We start from the raw sequence: 16266 nt of genomic DNA, 5'->3' as shown, positions 1-16266 counted from the left end.
AATATGGGAAGGAAAATTTCTCTCGTTTCTTCAGAAATGCTGATGAGTGATATCAAGAGTGCAGCAATATTTGCATTTGAATAAGGCTTAATTTTCCTTAAATTTCAGGAAATATCATTTCCTTTCATTTCTAGGGCTAATAAATTCTGCGTAACCTTGTTGGAATAATGATGAGCTGCGAATGCAGACGTAATTAATACCGGTATTTTGCCAAATCGTACGTTAAACACACATAGTTTAGTAGAGGATTCCACCGACATGGAGGAATCCAACATAGCACTGGGCAGAGGTATGTTTCAGATTGGTTTTCACATTATTTAAACGTCTGAATATAATACAGACCTCCGAATCTTGGTAAATCTGATTATTTTGTGAATTATTCCATAGTGAGTTTAATTTTCAAGTACTGTTCTTCCATTTAATGACTGTTTCACGCTCATAGAAAACTATTCGTAGCTGTAAGTGTATCTCATCAATGCAGCTCAGTTTAAACATATATTTTTTTTTGGGGGGGCTGTCATTTTTTCACCTTCTTTACTTTTCTCAGTTTTCTTATATGTACAGCGTTATGAAGCCGTGTTTCGTGCAAATCAGCTCCCCCCCAGCCCCACGACACCAGTCCTCACCCACAGCCCTGACGTCAGGTGCCTGTTTACTAAACCTGAATGCCGTAAGTTACAGGGCTTCTAACACACGGGGGTGAGGTATTTTCTTTTATGAGCGACAAGACATACTGTAGAGCAGTCCTTCTGACCAGGCCTGACTCCAATCGATGGCGGACATTTAAAGGGCTGTAGCGGTAGGTGTTTCTCGTATTTTCTCCTAAGTTCACACCTTTTAGGGGTTCCGTCGATGACTCCTTTATCCGCTAACACACCCATTACACAAAATAAATATCCACATACTTTTCTCATCCTACACACTTCTCTGTCTATCTATATACCTATATACCTAAGCTGCTTCCCCCAAGGAAAGTGGTGTTCGTCGGCTTTGTGGATTGGTTGCCTCTGAGCAACCTTAAAATTCACACATTTTGATCAGTCTTTTCTCTGATCATATAATCAAAATACTTTTCTTATCCTGTAATCAACAAACTTCCCTGCTTCACATCTCTGACGAAACTCTACATATCTTTTCTTGTACCCAGCCTACACAGCTCACATACATTCCTCAAAAGTCCCATTACTCTTTTCTAACACTTCATCTTTTAAACTCATATCACACCGGTAACAAATTCATACATTAATGTAAGTGCTAAAACACCTTCATGTATTCTATTGGTCGTTCTGCATGAAAAAACTCATATCCTTGCAAAGCGTACAAATAAGCTGGCTTTTTGTGTGAGAACTGCGTTTCGTTTACTCCAGTTATGTAAGGTTGTAATAATTTTATTCTAATAATAAACTCCTTGTGGACAGTGGTTAAACTCTGTGGGCTGGTTAAAAACAGCGTGGGTGGTGGTTGTTTATTCTGGTGTTTAGTAATTCGAGTTCGTGAATGAACAGTTCTGTGTCGTTTTACTCTTTATTGTGTGGTTTGTATTGATATTTTTCTTGTAGTCCTAATATTTTTGCCTTCTCTTCGTCTGTTCTTAAAAATGTCATATTTCTTCAATAACATCCCTATCTTGGTATCTAATTTGCCACATCTAAACCTCAGCTTCGATAACTGATATCTTACGTAACTTGCGATGACTCTTTAGATACAGCAGAGTTGAGACGTTGTCAGGAGGCGTGTGTGTGTCGTCCGTAGTTTAAACAGCTTGGTTGACTGGGGTCACAAATGTCCATCCTTCATTTTTTTTTTCTCTCTGTCTCTCCTTATCATTTTTTTGTCCAATGCACATTACTAACAGCCATATTCTTCAGATGTTCAAAATGTAAGAAGCAAACATACACACACACACACACACACACACACACACACACACACGTGGTTGAAAAGCTCACACATCTAGAAAATCATCATCATCATCGTCTAATCCTGTGTTTCCCATGAGGAGCGTAGGAACCCAGGGCTAGCAAGTTGGTCCTAGCATTTAAGATGAGTGACCAGCTTCACTCATCCCTGAGTGGCATTATGTGTGCAATAAACCCGAACTACTTTTTGGATAGAAACTTGCATAGTCTCAATCCGACTGGAGCGCCTTAATTGCCCACTAAACCAGCAGGCTTTATAATTTGGCTATATTGTTACCACCCAGCATAATAAATGGTTTCCTGTTGTACAGGAAACCATTTGGCTTGTCACTCAGTGTAAAGTCACCCAAAGGCTGAAGAAGAAAAAAGAATGAAGGAAAGAAAGACAGAAGAGAGAGTGTAAAGTCACCTGTAGGCAGAAGGAAGAAGAAAGAATGAAAGAAGTAAAAACAGAAGAAGAAGGAAGGAAAGAAGAGAGGAAAGGGCAATCAACCGCGGGCAGCATTACATCGAGTGAGTGGATGGTGAGCGCCCTCACCTACCACAGAGCGATCCCCCCCCCCCACTACCACATCTAGAAAATCTTTAAAAATACGAGCACGTAAACAAGCCCTGGCTGCTGTTTGACAGTGCTGTCTGTTATCGCGGTGATTTATGCTAACAGTGATTAGGTAGGTTTACTTTTTTCCTAAAATTAAACTTGCTTTTTTGTTCTTATGGATGAATAATTTCTAGCATCCCAATATTATCACTTGGTCGCAATTATTAGCCTACATTTTGTGACTCTAGGCAGACACGAGCCTCAGCACGACGATTAAATCATTTAGGCTACCGCAAACAGTTTTATTCAACTCCGGAGAGAATTTGCTTAATGAAGGCGTTAATGGAAGGTAGGCTACAGTATATTCTTACCAGCCTGGCAGAGTATAATGAGGGGGTTGTATTGGGCAACATGGAAGACTTGATTCCAGGTTGGTAATGTGCCTGCCAGAGGGCAAGATGTGCCTTTCAAGTTGGCTGCGAGTGATGCCACAGCAATGGCGGTCGGTCAGATAGTTTCTCAGTTGGTAGCAACTCTGGAGCAGAGTTTACGGTATGTCCTGCACCCCAACTAGAAGCTGGAGGTGGTGAAAACTTGGAGGACTGAACTGCGGCTGAACAAATGGCTTAAATCCCTTTACTGTGTGATGAATGAATAATTAAGGTCGATATGAGCTAGTGGAGCACAGAAATTCCTTGTAGGCTTGACGGTTGATCAAGGCTGATTATTTCTGTACAACCATGAACCAGAGCTTGTCGGCAATCCTCTGCCAGCACTGTCCTTTGTTCCATTTTTTTTATTCCTTCCCAAACGGTAGGATATCCGTTCTTTTCACACTCTTTTGTTCTGTGCTCCATATTGCTGTCACATAAAAACAGTTCATGTAACACCTTCCACTGATACAACTGAGAGAAAAGTGTGTAATTAAAAAACTTGCCAGACCATAATTTAGAGAGAAGAAATAATGATGAAAATTTTGGTAATTACTGTGGTGATACACACTCAAAATATAATGCCCACACAAGAATGTAATACTACACCTCCCTTCAGGGGATAAATAGAGGGGTGGGTTGGTGGCATGAGTGAGTTGGGGGGAGGGGGAGAGGTGTGGCAACACAGAGAATTATCAAGGTGAGCCAACGTAACGGTTTACAGTGTCAGTAAATATTAAAGCTAAAGGAACAACACATGTATACAGTGGAAGTTCTGAAGCCTTCGCCTGCATCTGCATCAAGTACTTCACCTCTGGAGATTGATGACACTGTCTGGACAGTAATGGAAGATGCTTTGAGTCATTCATAGGATATGAACATTGCTCTCTTGAGGTGTCCACCGGCCTTCGTGTTTGAAATGTTTTCCTGTGCCAAAGTATCATTCATTTAACCCATGATTTTGTGTTAAAATATGGATATCGTCAGAACTGTCTCGTGAAAAAAAAAAAAAAAAAAGAAAGACCGAAGACAAGATGTGACGCCTCATACCCCATATATTAATGTGGTGGTCTGTAATATTTCAACTGTCAGGAACCGCAACTGTATCCCTCGCTGAACTACGGGATATTGTGATTTTAATGGTATACCGCCGACTTTGTTCGAACCATCGCTAGACATATCACCTTGTGCATTCTGTACCTGAGTAACCCGGTTATCTTGGCTTGTATGACTTTGCACACACAACTGAACTACGTTAAAGACGAAGTCAATTGATTTTCAAGATTTGGTCTACCCTTTGTTCCCCACACTTTGCGACGCATCACAGTTTGTGAACCCCGTAGTACAGTAACCAGACCGCTTTTTGCGCAACCACATATATGCAACATGCCTATGGTATATGTCAAGTCTGTCAGCCCTGAATGTTCAGGATATTTTCCCACCCACTCACTCCCTGAATTTTAATTCATGGGTGTTATATATCAGCAATCAATCACTTTTACACACACACACACACACACACACACACACACACACACACACACACACACACGCGCACACACACACACACACACACACACACACACACACACACACACACACACACATTCTTTAAGCCTAAAGTTAAAGCAAACTGTACTAAATTTCAAGACCAGTCCCCCTCCCCCCTCCGGAACCCCATACGTAGTTGTCTGTGTATTTTAGCAGCAAGTAATTATTTGACTGTTTTAAACAATATGCCAGTGACAAAGGCAATGCATATCGACATTCAAGTTTCTAATTCCTCCTACACCCAGAACCTCGGCGCATAACAGTTTGTGGATATTACTTTTCAGTGACCAGGCCATCTTTGGTTGTGCTATTTTTCATAGGTAATATATGCCTGTGACAAAGCTCAAATTTATTCATTTCCAAGGTTGTAGAAGGCCCGCCGACATGTCGTAAAAATACCCCCGCTAATACCAATACACCAGTCCTGTATGAGACAGCCCTAGCATGTATTCTATATGGACGGTGGGTGTTAGCGCCGAAGTGGTGACATGTAGAGGTGTGCGGTACGTAGGAGGACTACTGGGCCTTGCAAGCAGGCTGTGAAGCCTATGCCTAGAGTCGGTCACAAAAAAAAAAAAAAAAAAAAAAAAAAAAAAAAAAAACTAGGTTCACACCATCTTCTTCCTCCTTCCCAACACATCATACTTGGCGGACGAATGTGTCTCAGTATCCAGACTACCATATGTCTTGTAACTTAACACACACAGTAAGGCTATGGTAAGGACAGTTCTATTAATTTTTGAGCATCAAAGTTCCTCCTACACCCTTCCAAGAAAATTAGTATGTGGATGCTGCATCATAGCCTGAACACTTTTGGCTGTGCTATTTTGTACACTTAATACTCTGGGGCTGTGGTAAAAATCACCACCTCATCACAGACTGGGATACCTTACATCAGAAACCAGGTGAGTTTTCGTTAGACGATTCCATGCACAAAATGGGACTATGAAGATAACTGCAGGTTCCCTCTCTTCATCCCCTACCCCCCTCCATCAACCAAAGGCAGTATCAGTTTGTGGATGCCGTTTCTTAGTAACTGTCACACAAGTGGACATGCCGTGCCGTTTCAAACATCCAATAAACCTATGTTAAAGGTCAAGCCTTATAGATTCACATGAGTCTCGTTCTGGCAGATAGTATAGAGAACATAGCTTGTCTAGTTCGCTTAGCCCGTATGGTGTAGCCGAGACTGCATTAATGCATGTTTGGCCCATTATATTAAGCATTCTGTCAATTCATTTCCATCTTATATATTCCCTGATCTGTGGAAATGATGATGATGGTGATGATGATTCGCCATTCGAAGGGTAAACGAGTTGGTCTTATATCGCAATTTCAGCACATTACAGGAAAAAAAAAAAAAAAAAAAAAAACTATTATGCGACCTTCAACAGTTCGCCGTGCGGGAAACAAACTTATAGTTTATTTTGAGGCTTTGATATTTAGTATAAGCAGTTAATTACTGACGAACAAATGACGTCACGTCTTTAAACACTACGACATTGTAAAAAGTACTTGGTCATCTTAGACGGAAATCGGTAAACGGAAAACAAATATGTATCTTAAATAGCTAATATTTACCAAGATCACATTGTTTTATTTTTTTGTTATTGTATGGAAATGTTTATGCTGACAAAATTCAAACCTCCATAGTTCATAATTACATGGATTCAAACACTGTCACGATATCATATACTAGTCAGATGACCAGCTATTATACCGTCCATTCGGTTCCTAACACCTAAACGGAAACTGTTCAGGATGCCAACTGTGAGTGTTAACTGTGGATTCTCTGTTATGAGAGTCATTGATAAAGAATTTCTTTTTGGTTATTCCTTTATTACTCTCTCTCTCTCTCTCTCTCTCTCTCTCTCTCTCTCTCTCTCTCTCTCTCTCTCTCTCTCTCGAATGATTCATGTAAAGTATGTTTAGGAGGTCAGGCAATGAAGTATGTAATCGGTTACAACCTCACGTTCTTTATGCCAACAGAGGCGTGGTGTCCACGAGTGTGGGACCAGATGCTGTGCTGGAGCCCCACCCCACCCAACACCACCACCACCCAGCCCTGCCCTCACTACATCCCGGGCATCATCGCACAGGTAACACGGCCATCACACTTACTTCACACCAGCATTAACGGGCACATCCAAAGTTCGGCACCACCATACTCAACGCAGAGAAACACCACTCACTAGGGAACAGAGACATTACAACCCAAAGTTTACCCCGGAAATTGCCCGCCTCATATGACTACGCAACAGGCTGAAACACAACTCCTATCTCCTACACACACAAGACACCATCACAAAGATACAAGAACTAAATAATGAGATAAAAAGCAAAAGTAGCACAAACAACGAGGAAAAAATGGAAGCTCTTTGTTACAACACAGTCACTCCACAGACACTTCTCGATTTTACAGGGTACATTAACAGTATCAGTAAATCACAAGCATGCACTTCCTAGCTCAGTGGTTCCCAACCTTTTTGGTCCTGTGGCCCCCCGAGAAAATTATGAGAAGCTCCATGGCCCCTATATAACTCAGATCGTATATTTATATATTTTTAATATTTGATATTGTGCAGAAAACGGTAATTACCCCAATATACTTAAGGCTAAACTAGCACAGTAAGGTATATTTCATACTTGATTTCTGTCAGGTTTTACCCAGACCAAATACCTTATAATATCTTATATTACCAATAAGACCCATGGCCCCCCAGTCAATGTCCCATGGCCCCCTTGGGGGCCATGGCTCCCAGGTTGGGAACCGCTGTCCTAGCTAGACCCACGCCACCAACACCGCAAACACTTAACACATCCCTTCCTACAAAGAACAAGAAAACACTCTTGTTAACCGATATGCAAACACTTAACACCGGCCATACTGAATCAGAAGAAAAAAAAAAAAAAAACTCAACATAGGCAGTTGTTTCCATTCGACCATAATGCAACCCCGTTCACTCCAGAACAGACACCTAACACTGTCAGAATAACAAAGAACTTTGCAAGCACAGGGCCAGATGGCATCAGCAACCTACACCTGTAATATTTGGGACCTCAAGGCATCCAGGCCCTTACAAACATAAGCAACTACTCATACGCATACTCTTGCAGTCCCAGGATTTAGGAACATGGAACAATCATCACTGTATTTAAACCAAATTCCTTACACTCCCTTCTTCGTACAGACCCATAACGCAACTTGGCACACCATCCAAAATAACTGAATGCCTCATTCTCACAAAATCACACACCTTGCTTCTTCACAACACGGAATCTGAGTGCTTTCACTGACCCACCCGGTGAACAAGCCTACACCTTTTCTATCCTTAATGACCTAGAGCAGCTTGTACAGCACCCTACCCGTATCCCTGACGCCTTGGAGAGAGCTCCAACATACTTGACCTCTTCCTTACAACTAATCCTTCTCCTTACACTGCTAATCTTTTCTCTCCGTTGGGCTCTTCCGATCACAACCTTATCACCTTAACCTGTCCTATCGCTCCAGTACTGCCTGTGGACTTTCCAAAGAAAAGTCGTCTGTGGCACTTTGGAGCTGCGGATTGGGAGGCCCTCAGGCAGTACTTCTTTGATTTTCCCTGGAATGATTATTGCTTCCATGGCCGGAAGCCATCTGAGTGTGCCTTGCGCATTATGGAGGTTATTCTCTCGGGCATTGAAGCATACATTCCTTTCTCATATCCTCTGACTAATGCACGAAAGCCTTGGTTTAATCACGCTTGTTCTAATGCTGTCCACAACAAGGAGAGGGCCTATAAAAGGTACCGGAGCCAACCCACCCCTGAATCACATCTTTTATACATTTCTGCCCGGAATCGTGCTAAGTCTGTTCTTCGCTCTGCTAAAAGTAATTGCATCCGTACTAACTCTCAACTCTCCAACTCGAATTCTTCCCGCTCGTTCTGGCACCTTGCCAAAAACCTTTCTAACAACTTTACCTCATCATACTTCCCTCCTCTTTTCTACTCTGATGGCTCTGTAGCTATTTCTTCTACTGATAAGGCAGATCTCTTCGCTCAGACTTTCTCCTCCATTTCCACCTTAGACGATTCCGGTGCCATTCCTCCATCACTTCCCCCCTCTGACTTCCTTATGGTTGACATTAAAATTTCTTCAGCTGATGTATTTTTTGCCATCACAGGCCTCAATACTAATAAGGCATATGGGCCTGATGGAGTCCCTCCTGTTGTTCTCAAGAACTGTGCTTCTGTGCTTGAACTGTGCTTCTGTGCTTACACCCTGCCCAGGCACTCTTTCGTCTTTGTCTATCAACTTGTATCTTTCCTTCTTTCCGGAAGTTCACTCTCATTCAGCCAGTCTCAAAGAAGGGTGACCACTCCCAGCCCTCTAACTATCGTCCAGTTGCTTTAATATCCTATATTTCAAAAGTTTTCGATTCAATTCTTAACAGAAAAATTTTAAAGCATCTTTCCTATCACAATCTTCTTTCTGATCTTCAGTATGGGTTCCGTCAAGGACGCTCCACTGGCGATCTTCTCACCTACCTTTCAGACTCCTGGTCATCCTCCTTTCAGGACTTTGGCGAAAGCTTTGCCATTGCACTTGACATCTCAAAGGCTTTCTATCGAGTCTGGCATAAATGTTTAATTGCCAAACTGCCCTCTTATGGTTTCTATCCTTCTATCTGTGCCTTCATCTCTAGCTTCCTTTCTGGTAGTTCTATAGCCGCTGTTGTAGACGGCCATCGTTCTTCTAGATCTATCAACAGTGGTGTTCTTCAGGGCTCTGTCCTATCACCAACTCTCTTCCTTTTATTCATCAATGACCTTCTAAGCTGTACATCTAACCCTATCCACTCATACACTGATGACTCCACCCTTCACCTTTCCATTCGGTTCCCGCAACGTCCATCTCAGCAATTACTTCAACAAACAAGGGATGAGGCTATGGCACACCTAATGTCTGATTTGGCTCATATCTCTGACTGGAGTAAAAATAATCTGGTTGTTTTTAATGCATCAATGACTCAGTTTTTACATCTATCAACCCGACAAAATCTTCCACAGGTATACCCATTAATGTTTAATAATATTCAGCTTAATCCTGCATCATCCTTGAACATGCTTGGGGTTTCATTTACTAGGGACTTATCTTGGAAAGATCATATAACATACTCTTGTAAAATCTGCTTCCAAGAGATTAGGTGTGCTAAGCCGACTCCGTTCCTTCTTTACCCCTGCACAATTGTTGACTCTATACAGGGGTTTTATCTGCCCCTGTGTGGAGTACAACTCTCATGTGTTGGGGGGGGGGGAGGCTTCCCACATACAGCTCTTCTCAATAGGGTGGAGTCAAAGGCTTTTCGTCTCTCCTCCTCTTATTGACTCCCTTCAACCTCTGTCTCTTAACCGCACTGTTGCATCTTTATCTTTTTTCTATCGCTACTTCAATGGTCACTGCTCCTCTGAACTGTCTGCATGCATTCCTCCACCTCTACGATGGGCGTGTAGCACCCGCGTAGCAGCAAACTCTCATTCCTTTTCTGTCCAACTCTCTAATGCAAGAGTTAACCGTTACTCCCAGTCCTTCAATTATGCAACAGGTCACCTCTGGAACTGTCTCCCTCCGTCTGTACTTTCTGCTTCCTATGATCTCCGGTCTTTCAAACGCAGTGTGTCCAGGCATCTCGAAATGATCGGATCTTGAATTTGGCTATCTCTTGTATTTCGTTTTTCTCTAGCAAGGAACAATAATTGCCGGCTCGCGACCTTTGGTTCCTTCTTCCTCGCATTTTAAAAAAAAAAATAAAAAAAAAAAAATAAAAGCCTTACTGATTACTCTCGCACAGCAAGCACTGTATGGTATCAACTCCGTGACAACCGCACAAAGCACACTTCTCACAACAATAGATCTTAGTAAAGCCTTCGATGCCATCCCCTGATGCAATCTAATCACCAAGTTATACAACGCAAACATGGAGAACTACACCAAGTGCTGACTGTGGACAAGCACATGTTACATTCCAGGGCAGTTCATCACGAACGCCCAACTTTCTCAGTGGAGTTCCACCAGGCTCCGTTCTCTCACCCATGCTCTTCAAAATATACGTGCATGATGTTACCACACTCCAACCAACCACAAAGATTGCCTCACATGCAGAGGACATCATCATAGCAACCACAACACACTGCAAACAGCCTGCACACTGCAACAGGACTACCTGACCTCAGCACACTGCAGACTTGGGTCGAGGACATCAGGCTGACGATCGCCCCAGACAAATCCAAACCATTCTCATCGCCAGTGGCAAACACCAACACTGATAGTCTTCCCACATCACATTTAACAACGTATGTGTGCCACACACATCCTTCACTAAAATTTCTGGAGTGACACATGACACAGGACTCACCTTCAAAGACTATGCACGAGAAATCAAGAGGCGATGCACCACCAGACTCAGCGCACTCGGGCAACTACAGGACCAGACTTTGGGCAACAAAAAGAAACTTTGTACCATGGTGCTTCATGTGCTGACTCGGATGCCTGGATAAGACCGAGCAAGTAAATAAGTTATCACCCCAAAATCTGATATTACCTGGGTTATCCCAGTGAAACTGGTCTCAACTGCAGAACCGAGCTTAGGCCCGTGCTAGAGGAAGCTATCTGCATACAGAACCGTGCAGTGCTCCCGGCTAGACCAGCCCGTACTTGTCTCTACGTGTTCTCTGCATCGACGTAATGCTACGTCTGGGATCCTTGTTTTATCCGTGTTCTTTTGCAAGCCCCACATGAAACTGACTCATTGCAATTGTGCATTAGAGAAACATCAATAGAGATGACAGGGTAGAGTCTACATATATCTTGGCTTGTTTCCAGACTCTGGCTTTGACTACGGGATAGCGAGGAAAGATGCCTCTCTCCCACATCTTTGTAGCCTTATTGAGTAATTCTTTTCTTGACCTTCCACGCCTTCTACCCTCAGACACCCATTCACATATCCATTTCATTACCCTTGTCTTAGCCACTCTTGTCTCATCTATTCTGTTTGTGTGACCATACCATCTAAATCTAGATACTGTATACTGTCTCTTTTACTCTTCAGTCACTAAATTTTCCTACTCCACATCCCTCACAGTATTTCTGTTTCCTATCCGGTATAAGTAATACATATAAATTCCTTAAGAGGCCAAATAGCATTCCCATTACCACTGATTTTTCACACTCGTGGCATACGATACCTTATACCCTTAATAGTTTTTCACCGCAGTGGCCGAGCGATGAACCTTCCTGGCTACGAAGCTGCCAGCTCAGTAACGCCAGGGTTTGAATCCTGGTTCAGGCAAATGTCTTCTGCTATTACTGTGGGCTGGGTGGCAGACTGTGTACTTTGAGTAACACCTAGAGCAGGTAACTGAGGCAACATGGATGATGTAATGGCCTTGTATCCTAGAACGGTCTAAGGTTCTAAGATGAGTACAGTAGCTAAGGGATTAATTGCGTCTGCCCCTACCCCTTACCTTTACTCCGTATGCGACTGGTATTAACTTGTAATTTTTCAAAATGTATAATTTGCACTGTATTCTAAGTTGACCACCTACATGAAGATACGTTTACACTTGCTGGTTGCCTTTTTATTTTTCATTAAGAATGACAGTGCGTTCTCTTTCCTTCCCGTGGGTGCAAACACCCACGTAACTGACGCTGGACCACACAAAGTCAGTGGCTGGGGCAAAGGTCAGCGTCGTGGAGCAAGTAATCCCTTGGACTTCCGCCTGGTAGAGTCGTCGGGCCCTATCAAAGTGTCATCAAAGTTGATGTCTGTCTGATGTTGTGTGGGGTCTCTGGAGGGTCGGCTTACCGAAGCGTGGTCAGGCTTGCCCGGTAGATGCGAAAGGTATTACTGCTGGTGTAGAGTCTTCTTAATTCGGGACGTAACTGTAGTGAGAGACACTGGTAAATAACGTCTTATGTTAAGATCTGCTTCCTCTCATTAAGAGAAACTCATTTTTTTCTAAATATTCATTTAGTTTAAGAACATTTACTATGCCAATAATATTCAACCATAGGATCGCCCATTTTATTAGAACTAATTTCTTCCCTGATGTGATCTGCGTAACAGGTTGTTTGATGCATTACCTCCGGTCTCTCTACCAGGACAGGCAGGTAAAAGCTCCTGGCTGCCAGTTTACGAGGGAGAAGGAGTGCTAGATTGTTTCAATGTGATAACCTGGGCGTGCTGGTGCTGGCAAGAAGCGGATGCACGGACATTTGCACAGTGTGCGGAAATGTGGGCGACAAGATGTCCACGAATGTACTATAACCTGCATGCTGGAGCAGGGACTGTACCATAACCTGCATACTGGAACAGGGACTGTGCCCCATATTTCAATCCATTCATTAAACAGCTGGAAGGGATTATTGTTCAGTGGCTATGGGTCTGTTTATCCAAATGGAGGCCGAAATCTTCTCCGTTCAGGGTAAATAAAAGATACTCTTAAATCTTGAAATTCTGCTAGATCCACAAAGACAACCGATTTTGATGAATATGTGATGCACTATTTGATGCCCTTCATATTCTCCGTTGTACAATGTGAAATCCAGTGGCTGGACGCAGTGTGGGACATTTACCCAGAAGAAAGACTTATAAACTCAGGAAAACCAATGTTCTGGTATCATGGCGGCATGCACCGTAGTCAAGGGAACAGCTCCGATATTCACCTGCTGGAAGCACTTCCTGCAGTAACAATGATAATGAAGCCAATCTGTTCAGGTTTCTTAGCGACGCATTTGTTGACCCATCGGCCAGCATCCTTCAGTCACTACTCCACAAAAGTTGACCTTGTGTTGGTTAGCGTGATTTATGGTAGGTTCCAGGCCGATCTCCAAATTGTCTCACTCTGCAACCATCATGAAAGTGATAGTTGAATTTTTTCTAATCTGGCTATTAATACTTCATGTGAAGGTCACCCAAAAGTAATGCTTCAGGCTGTCGATAGTGACGTTGCTTTTATCGGCATTAACAGCTTTGAATACCTTGAACTGCAGGAACTATGGACAGATTTCGGTCCGGGAAAACTTGCCAACTGATCCCTGTCTATACCATCGTTCAAAATCTTGCCTTAAAAAAAAAAAAAGAAATGCCTTGCAACTATTTCATTCTTTCACATCTTCATATCTGTGTATCGGCAGAACGACAGCAATGGGAACATGGAAGACAATCTTCAACCCCATGGAGACTTTAATAACACTGCTGAAGAGTTCAAAGAAGATGATCTTGGAGGACTACCACATGCAAGGCTAGGAGAAACTCAGGTTCATGATGTACTCTTTGAGCTCAGATGCATCTCGTGTTAACGATGCCCATCGACAGCTTATTTGTTTCTCTAGGAAATCGTAGGCTTTATATGATACCATCTACTCAGCATGTGGTGTTCCAGCATTTCTTGCGAGCTATTGTCTTACCCCGTTATTTGGGTGCAGGCTTTTGAGCGACAACAGTGTATATCCAGTGCCTCAGACTGGGATGGATAAAGGATAAATGGGGCACAGTGTGATCTTTCTGGACAGATTTGACCGATGAAAAGCAAAGCCTTTTCTTTTTTTATTTCACTGTGGTTCCCTGATTGCATGCAAGGGCAGTTATATTGTAAATGCTCTTAAGCAGGTCTTTGCTGTACGCTTCTCTGCAGATGCCAGTGCGGTTGAACTCACAAGATAAAGAATGAACCAGTTCAGTTTACATCTTTAAAATTTTTATGGGCGTTTACGTTGCTAAGTAGTTTAAGTTACGAATGAATTTGAGTGCACCTTGGGTTTAAATGACCTAGGTAATTAGTCCGGTTATGTGACCTTGACACTTATTCACTTAAAAACCTCAAAAATCAACTTAACACCCTGAATAACCCCATACAGATTATAAAGATGGTAAAAATCTGCTCACAATAGGAGCCGGCGGCCATCTAGGATTTGCTTAAAATGGCCACTAGAGGTGTATGCCAAAGGGCTTCGACCATTTTCCTTAATCCTCCTGGTTTAAGGCACTACTGGGCAAAAAGAGCCTCTCCCCCCCCAAAAAAAAAAAAAAAAAAAAAAAGTGAATTTAAGCACTGAAGACACAGGGTTTAGACACAAGACCCGAGTGGCAGTAATTACATCCAGTATAGTTAATTTGATGTTCTTTAATCTCACCTAACTTTATTCTGTTACCTTTTCCTTCCACCAGAGAGAGAGGTTCTTTCTATATTATCTCGTCCTTCAGTAGCTTCTGCTCCTCGAACATTTTGTGTGACTAAAGCTTTGGTAAGCGTGTGTTGGGGAGAAGGATGGTCGCAGCTTTTCTTATACTGTCCCTCACACTGCACCTTTCTCGATAAGCTTACCTTAGCCATAAGAGGATCAGTCGGCAGCACACAAGGGGATCTGGGCTTCCACTAACAGGGATTTACTATAATATTTTTGTGGTAATGTAGTCCTTCCAGATTAAGTGAACCAAAGCGAGAAATAAATACATGTGATTACTTTGCATTTTTATATATCTGGTTTCTGGCTCCCATCCCGTTGGTGATTTCCTACACTACATCTCTTTAATGTGAAACGTTTTCCGAGAGGGATATTTACTAATGATCTGCCTTAGTTTCGTAACATTGTCATCATCGCACCACAGTATTCCATATTCACCTGGACTAGAGATATCGAGGGTAAATGAATCTCCACCTTGTTTAGGAATATGAACGAGAGGGGATGGGTCTATTATGATGAGGCAGGGGTAAACCAGCTCTGCTGTCGGGCCCTGTTGCGGATGTCACTGATTGCACTGAGCAGTTGACCCTTGTGCGGTGTGATGCGGTGAGGATCTGTCCCTTCTCCCCTTTGGGGCTAAGATGCGAATGAATGTGTTTGAATGGATGAGTAAATGGGGAGTGTGTCGTCCTGTCTCGGCTACCTCCCTTTCCTTGGGGGAAGCAGCCTAGGTATAAAGATAGATAGATGAACGAGAGATGAAAGGAATACTCGGGTCCAGCGTCACTTGTGCAATAGGAGGTGTAGGACTGCTTGCAGCACAAGAGCTGAACGATGTGTTGCCACTTTCTGACGCTAATGCGGTGATGAAGAGTTCCCGTTTCTCACCCCCGTCCCCTTAACCTGCCTGATATGACTTGCAGAACTCGTATGACCCCCTCCCCCCCCCCCCGATTCATCCTTAGGATTTTTTTTTTTTTTTTCAAATTCCAGGGATCTGAAATAAGATGGATCATTTGATAGTAGGCATTAATATTAGGCAAGTGGGATGGCACACTTATTCTTTAAACTAATATGTCAACACTGATAAGCCTGTTCAGTGCTTACTCGCATACGCTCCACACTTTGAAGTATGACGCCTATACCTCCAGTATTGCTTATGACAAACACACACACACACACACACACACACACACACACACACACACACACACACACACGCACACGCGCGCGCGCAAGGTACATCCAAGCACAAACTTCTGACGCTATTAGTTCCGCCATAATCACTGATGCCCTGAACAGTCCTGCATGAGACAGACGATTGAACGCAGTGTTTCAGACTAGGTTGATTATACTAAATTCTTTTGGCCAGTTTCTTTTGATTAGCTGCTTGATGTTGGAAGAAAAGTTCCTGTGTTTAATGTGGCCACTGGGAACGTTAGATTTGTGTGCTGTGGTAATGTATCTGTTCAACTCTGCGATTGTCTAAAGGAGCCCAAGGTAAATGTCCTGAGTGTCTGTACAACGACTTCTGTACATTATGCTTAGTTTGTCTTCTTCTTGTTTGTGTGGGTTTTCCAACACTAGTTCTGATTGT

The 16266-nt window shown here is 42.8% G+C and overlaps 1 protein-coding gene across 1 annotated transcript in view; it reads left to right on the top strand.

The window, feature by feature from the left end:
• The window catches only part of LOC145404715 (secretin receptor-like), a 109170-nt gene that overhangs the window by 38064 nt on the left and 54840 nt on the right, over nucleotides 1-16266 (top strand). Inside the window, exon 3 of the mRNA XM_080276266.1 lies at nucleotides 6432-6541. Coding sequence (XP_080132392.1) covers nucleotides 6432-6541 — 110 coding nt within the window. The remainder of the gene's footprint in view (nucleotides 1-6431; nucleotides 6542-16266) is intronic.

This window comes from Coenobita brevimanus, chromosome 64 (assembly GCF_032717465.1).
Source record: "Coenobita brevimanus isolate Jiangsu-jjx chromosome 64, ASM3271746v2, whole genome shotgun sequence".
Taxonomy (NCBI): Eukaryota; Metazoa; Arthropoda; class Malacostraca; order Decapoda; family Coenobitidae; genus Coenobita; species Coenobita brevimanus.
This window is presented reverse-complemented; position numbering and strand designations above follow the sequence as displayed.